The sequence below is a fragment of the Propithecus coquereli genome, unplaced genomic scaffold (assembly GCF_000956105.1).
Source record: "Propithecus coquereli isolate 6110/MARCELLA unplaced genomic scaffold, Pcoq_1.0 Scaffold309, whole genome shotgun sequence".
NCBI classification, from domain to species: Eukaryota; Metazoa; Chordata; class Mammalia; order Primates; family Indriidae; genus Propithecus; species Propithecus coquereli.
This window is the reverse complement of record NW_012148719.1, coordinates 225,350-232,588: the sequence shown is the minus strand read 5'-3', so window position 1 is coordinate 232,588 and position 7,239 is coordinate 225,350. Positions and strand designations below refer to the sequence as shown.

Genomic DNA, 7,239 nt, shown 5'->3' with positions numbered 1-7,239 from the left:
AATTTTCATCAGAAGTACTTGATTTTTCTTTAGATGTTATAAAATTTACAGTTGAAAAAAAGTAGATTCTCAAACCCATATTGTTCCAAACATATTAAAAGTTCTCCAGTAATCGGGTTTAGTACCAAAAGTCATTTCCTTTACAGTTTACCTCCCACATTGACAAAACTGGTCTATTTGTTTTTTAGAAGAATTGATTTGACTTTGAAGCAAGAGTGTATCCGTTTCAAAACAGTGTCTGTCCCAACTGAGTTCACCCACTGGCTTTGGGGTCAACTCTGTGCTGACGGCGTCGTGGTCCGGGGGTCTGTCCAGCACACGCTGCAGAGCAGCTCTGAATGTGTCAGTTTTTGTCACATATTTCTTGCTGTTTTTGCAGGGAAAGTATTTGACACTGCTTCAGTGTTTGAAGTTAATTAAAATTAAATTAGAAATTCAGCTCTCCAGGAGCACTAACCACATTGCAAGCTTCCAGAAGCCACTGGCCACATGTGCCAGTCTACACCGAGTCGAGAGGATTCTCATCCTGTTGCCTGTCCTTTGATCCTGTTCGTCCCGTGACTGCCCTGCGGTTGGTCTTTCTCAGTACAGCCCAGAGGATGTCTTTACTTGGCAAACGCCTCAAGGCCCCACGCGGAAGTGACGCTTCTCCCAGCTCACTGGCCCGAGCTAGTGTAGGGACGAGGGGAGAACTCCCCATCGCCCTCTGAAAATCACTGACGAGAGGCAGATTAATAGGAGAAAAGGCGCACAAACTTATTTACTTATAGTGACACAGGAGCCTTCAGAGTGAAGAGCCACAGATACAGGGGAAATTGTCCATTTTTGTGCTCAGGTTCAATGAAGTGTGGACAGCCATGTAGAAATAGGACTGGACAGAAAGGGTCTGATCTGACGCTAACAGACTGAGCGGGGGACCCGGCCAGGCCTGTCCCTCTGTGCAGCATCCTTCCTTCTGGGCGTGGGCAGGGTCCTCTCTGGAATAGGGATCTTATGATTGATAATCAAATAAGGTAGGTCAGATAATTTCTTTATGGCTAGTTTTTACACAGAAAGGAGGGGGAAAGTTAGAGTAATATTTTTAGCTTTTACGGCTGGCTTTGGGGAAAAGGGGTTCTTTGACCTGCGTGGGGGAAGAGGGATTCTAGTGTCTATGGCGAGCCTTGGGGGAGAATGAGGGGCAGAGACAGAGGGCAGAAGGTCAGAGCGAGCTGCTTCTGAGGACTTCGTTTTGGGGTGCCGTTTTCTGAGACCCTGCACAAGTCACAGGCCCCCACCCCACCACAGGGCACCAGGAAGTGCAATCTTACTACGGGCCCAGGAAGAGGAGCACTAACGACTATCTCAGACGGGGGAAGGAGGAAACAAGCTTTGAGAGGAAATCGAATCTAAGGGACACTGGGGAGAGATTGTCTTGGGCAGGAGGAGGATCCCCCCCCCCGCCCCGCCCTCAACACTGAGGCAAGTGTAAGAGTTTCCAGTTGCTGCTGTGACAAATTTTCATAAACAGAAACTTAAACCCCACAGATTTATCACCTCACAGTTCTGTAGCCTGAACGCCAGGTTGGCTTGGCTGGTCGCTCTGCCCTGCCATGGGCTTCACAGGCCCAAGATCTAGGGTCGGCGGGCTGGGCCGCTATGGGAAAAAGCCACTTCCAAGAGCATTCGAGTTTTTGGCAGAATTCAGTTTCTTGCATTTGCACTACCAAGGTTCCTGTTTCCTCCCTGGCTGTCAGCTGGAAGCCAGCCTTGCGTCCTGGGGCCTCTCCTCAGGCCCCACCCGCACGTGGAGCCAGTATTATTGATGTTAGAGCTGGCACTGGGGTGTAGGATCCCTCTCTGGCTGCCATCTCTCGCGTCGTCTTCTGTGGAATCCTCTTTTTCGGTGAGCCCTTAAGGGCTCAGGTGACTACACTGGCCCACCTGGATACCTGCCCTATTTTGTCAGCTGATTGGTACCCTTAGTGACATCTGCAGAGTCCCTTCACACAGTGTCTAGACTTTTGCGGGGACAGCTTTAGAATTCTGGCTACTGCAGGTCCTAAGCACAGATGAGCCGACAAGTCTGTGAGTGAGAGATCACACTGCTGCCTCAGTTCACTTTGAGGTAGGAGTCAAGGTCATCTGATGCATAAGACATCTTGGCGGGGCATGGTCACTCACGCCTCTAATCCTGGCACTCTGGGAGGCCGAGGCGGGAGGAGGATTGCTTGAGGTCAGGAGTTCAAGACCAGCGTCGGTGAGAGCGACACTCTGTCTGTACAAAAAATAGACAAATCAGGCAGGCGTGGTGGTGTGGGCCTGTGGGAGGCCGAGGCAGGAGGATCGCTTGAGCCCAGGAGCTTGAGGTTGATGTGGGCTATGATGACGCCACTGCACTCTAGCCTGGGTAGCAGAGCAAGATCCTGTTTCAAAACAAAAGGAAACAAGACATTTTGCTAAGTGCAGATTTTCAGCTGCTTATATTGAAAATATTTACTACATAAAGTTAAGTTTATGTCAAGACGTGAGTGGTATATTCAAATTATGCAGCGTCCCTTGGAATTGACGTCTAGGTTTATTACGAGGACTAAATGTATTATTAATAAATACGGTGGTTGATGTGTTAATACAGAGTTCAAATGTTCTGGTTTTGGGATTCCTTTATAATCATAAAAACTATTGAGGATCCTCAGGAGCTTTTGTTCATGTGGGTTATATTCATTAACATCTATTAGAAATTAAAACTAAGAAATTTAGAAATCATTTACTTATACATAATAACGAATGCAATAAATGTTAACATAACTTTTATGGAAAATGTATTTTCCAAAACAAAAAAGCGTGAGAAGAATCACATGACAAATCTCCTTAATGTGTGGTTTAACAGAAGATGGTTAGATTTTCATAGCTGCTTCTGTATTTAATTGTTGCAATGTGTTGTTTTAGAAGAATATGAAGAAAATCTGGCCACACACAGATGCATGTAGCTGGAAAAGGGAAACATATTTTAATTGCCTTTCATAAAAATGGATATTCATCTTCAATATTACACCAAAACTGAAGAGGTAGTTTGAATAAACTTTATTGTTACATTGGTCCATCTTGCACTTTGAAAAGATCTTGTACTTACGCATGACATTGTAACATCATACACTGACATTTGGAAAATACTGGTTTCCTGAGCAGATCTTCCAAATGTTGACACATTTTATTGTGCAATGTCAAAAATTGATCCTTTAATTCACCACCAATCTCATCGGAAATCTTGAGACGATGTTGAGCTCGTGATGGTGGATGTGAGTTTTCAAAAATTCTAGTTTTAGCTTAAAAACTAAAACTTCGTTGACAAAATAGAATACTGTCAGTTGTTCCATTGGAAGTGACAGGCTTATTTTATTCCTTTTTGTGAAAATGTCCTATCTTGTCACATACCTGAGTAACCGGTTAAGCAGCAGTCTTTAATGTAAAGTGGGGCTCCACGATGCAGCCGGAGATCGTGCCTGCTACACAGAAGTGCTTTACCTGCACGTATTGCCTCCCCAAAGGCATCTGTAGGTGAAAATGAACTTTTTCTTTTTTAAAGTAATGGCAGAGAATGACCACTAGTATTTGGTGCGACTGCTCTGACTCGTGCTAAGACGCAGTTTTACTGGCCATTTTTTGCAGCATCAATGCAAATGTCAACACAGTAAAAAAGGCAATAATCTTTTAGTTTAGGAAACTACTTTTGACCTCATGGGCCCCTTGCAAAGGTTCAGGACCCCAGGGGATCTGTGGAACATGCTTTGAAAACCAGTTTTAATGTCTCTAAAACATTGAGAACTGTGATAGGAGTGCGTGTCATTACTACCGTTGTGGCTTGTGGTGTTCTCCCAACTTTTCCAATCTTCAACACGCGGAAGCTGTTTTTGGTCCCTGTTTCTCTGGTGCTTTAGGTGACCCCCATCCTCAAGGCTGCCTGCAAGAAGCACCTAGGCTGGAGATGCACTTCTCCATGCTCACAAATTACTGATTTATTGTTCAATTACTACCACACCCCACCGTCCCCGATCCCAAACCCACAGTCCTTTAGTGGAGCTGCTCCACCAGTTGAGAAAGGAAGGATTAGAGAAACTCAGTAACACGTGGCACACTAGCCTCTCAGCCCTTCCAGAGGCATTTGTACGTCTGTGTTAGCTTGTGCAGTTTGCCCTCCGTATCCGTGCAACCAACCACCCTTGGACTGAAGGTATTTGGGAAAGAAAAATTGTGTCTGTACGACCATGTAGGCTTTTACCCTTGTCATTCATTATTCCCTGAACAGTATTAGTATGACAACTATTTACACATCACTTCCATTGTATTAGTTCTAAGTAACCTGAAGGATACAGGAGGATGTGCATAGATTACATGCAAATAATGCCATTTTATATACCGGATTCGAACACTGGTGTTTTTGGCATCTGTGGGAGGTCCTGCAACCAATACCCCACAAATACCAGGAGATGACTTGAATTAAAGACAGGACATTTAACAAACCTCAAAGAAATCCAGCTAGTGTAGGAATTGGAACCAACAGTAAAATGTTGGGTCTTGGAATCTAGCCTTGGGGTCAAGCACCGTAAGTTGCTTTTGCTACACATGGGGAAGATGGAGCCACAAGTGATACAAAACTTGAGCAATCTGGAACTTGAAGATTAAAAAAAGGTAACTCATTATCAGGAATAAGTATTTGAATGAAACAAAATTAAAAGCTCGTGAAACCTCTTAAATTCTCTCGTTCATTGACCAGTTTCTCTCAACCACAGAAAACACCAGCGATGTCTGTGAGGTTCGTTTTTGGAAGTGGGGAGGCTTTGTTTAGTTTAGTGGCTCTTCTGCTATAACCATGGACCCCTCAAGGTAAGAGTCTGGTGCAAAGGCTGCTGGAAGTTCTTTGCAGGGAAGAACCAGTCCTTGTAAACGGACTCGTTCAAACTACATCATCACTGGTATTTATCTAGGCGGGTCTGACTTTCTAAACTCCAAAGTGCTGCACCCAGGATGTAGTAGCACATTAGTGCTGCTTCACAATCCATTTTATGACTAAATAGGTTGTTATGCTCAGTAGGTTTTAAGCTTTCAATACTCAACTGTGTAGTTCCATACACACACTAACGTTAGGAAGAATGGTATAGCACTTATTCCTAAATCCACAGGTTGTTCAGCAAAGCACCCTGATGCATTAATGCAGAGAGAAAATATGACTCAAGAGTTAAGACTGGTTAAGTGTCTAGGTTTGTATGGGAAAGCAAAACTGAAATATGTCACTTAAGCCAATTCAGACAGGAAGAGTCTCCATTTCCTAATTCTAGGGAATCTGACTGGATGTAAGTGAACTTTATCACCATGACTCTCTGTAAGAAACATTCTTTCAGAAAATCCAGAGAATCACACACAAGCCATGGCAGAATGTGGCATGAGACATGATGAGAACTTTGGGGTCACACTGCCCAAGACTGACCTGGCTCTACCACCTACTGGTGATGAGATGCTGGCAAATTATCAACACTCAGATGAGTGTCTATCTGTAAGATGTGAACAGTAAGAAATGTATCTCCTTGACTAGGCTGTGGGAACTGAGACAATCTAGGTCAAGCTCTCAGCACAAGCACTGGCCCGCGGTGAGGGCAACGCCACTGTTAGCTGGCTCTACCTTAGTAAGTAGAATCAGTTCAGTCACTCTACCCACAATGCTAATTGCAAGGCATTTCTTCCCAGTCTTCAGATTCTCCCTTATTTTCTACACAATTCACTGGAACCTCCACTTACTTTGTCCCTCTGATAAAACAACTGGGTTCTTGATACTGCTGAGAGAGAATTAAAAAAAAGAGAGAACACCTGGGTTCCACGTTGCCCTTCTAAGCACCTGCTGGTGGTACAGCTCTGCACATGCTGGTTGGTTCCACACATAAGCTGACTTATGTTCAGGGTGGGGCCAGAACCAGAGTAAAGAAAAGGGGACTGTGTCAAGACTAAACTTTAAACACCAGTCTCCCTAGTGCTATAACATTTTAGGTTATGCTGGAGTAGCCTAGTAATAGCTCTTAAAACGCCTCAGACTCAATGTTTAAGGTGTTAAAATAATTCCTACAGCTTATTTTGAAAAAGATCTACTCAAACACTTTCAGTTAAGGCAGCATTTAATTAATGTTACAATAAATGTTTCTGAAACCTGAAAAGAAGATGAAGGTTGTTTAAAGAGATTCCTTTAATATAATGAATACAAAAGCGTGTGAGAAAGTACCCCCACAATTACACAGCTTTAAACAAGTGAAACTATGGTTACCAAACAGCTGCTTCTATTATAACATCTACAGCGTCTGAAAAAGGATGTAATAATAAATAACTGTAGATGCATCATGAGACACCCATTTATTTAATCGCAGTAGTGGATCTTACTACATGTTATTCTCAATTTTTTCTTTATTCTTCAGATTCTCCAGGCTTGCGAATGTCATCGATCTTCAAAATCATCCTAACCATTTGTGTTGCAAGAGATATCTGTTGCTTTTTGCCAATCAAGGTTTCTATTACATGTTGTTGCTTCATATCTGTAAAATACAAGAAAATCAATTATGCTAAAAGAGCATATTTAATTTCAATAACCAGTTCTGATTTTCTGATTTATGGGATCACAGTAAAACTTAAGAAATACAAACTGTTGGAAACCAAGCAGGAGGACACTAACCTCAGTTATATTTCATTTTCAGATGAATATGATTTTATTACTTCTAAGGACATTCTAAAATTTGAACCCAGTTAACAGAGGGCTGTTGGGGGATGGGGAGGCTGAAAGGTCAAACTTTTCAACGGCATCTCATCCCACAAAGTATCCACATCCTAACTTAGTAAATCTGAAATAAGTAAAATCTGTACTTGAAATGTAAAATATGTCCAAGACAGACCTAGAAATGCTAAATCTTAGCACAACCAGGCATTCAAGTTAAAAACATTACATATTTGTCTGACAAAGAGTTGCTTTTATTAAAACCTTGGGATGTGAGTATGAAAAGCAGAATATACCTGTATCCTTCCTAAATAAAAACAAACCGTCAGATTCTGTGGACTGATTACAGAACTCCAGACACGGCTCAATTAGTACAGAAATCCCTGGGACCACTGTTTCAATAAGCTAAAGCTATCCTACCTTTTCAGCAGTTGACTACAGAAGGGGCTACTGAAGTTACAGTATATCACATTTATAAAATACTCCACACTCTGCAGGATATAACCACA

The 7,239-nt window shown here is 42.7% G+C and overlaps 1 protein-coding gene across 1 annotated transcript in view; it reads right to left on the bottom strand.

The window, feature by feature from the left end:
• Positions 1–6,125: 6,125 nt before the first annotated feature.
• CCT5 (chaperonin containing TCP1, subunit 5 (epsilon)) overlaps positions 6,126–7,239 on the bottom strand; it is a 14,315-nt gene continuing 13,201 nt past the window's right edge. Inside the window, exon 10 of the mRNA XM_012650005.1 lies at positions 6,126–6,558. Coding sequence (XP_012505459.1) covers positions 6,427–6,558 — 132 coding nt within the window. The 3' untranslated portion in view covers positions 6,126–6,426. The remainder of the gene's footprint in view (positions 6,559–7,239) is intronic.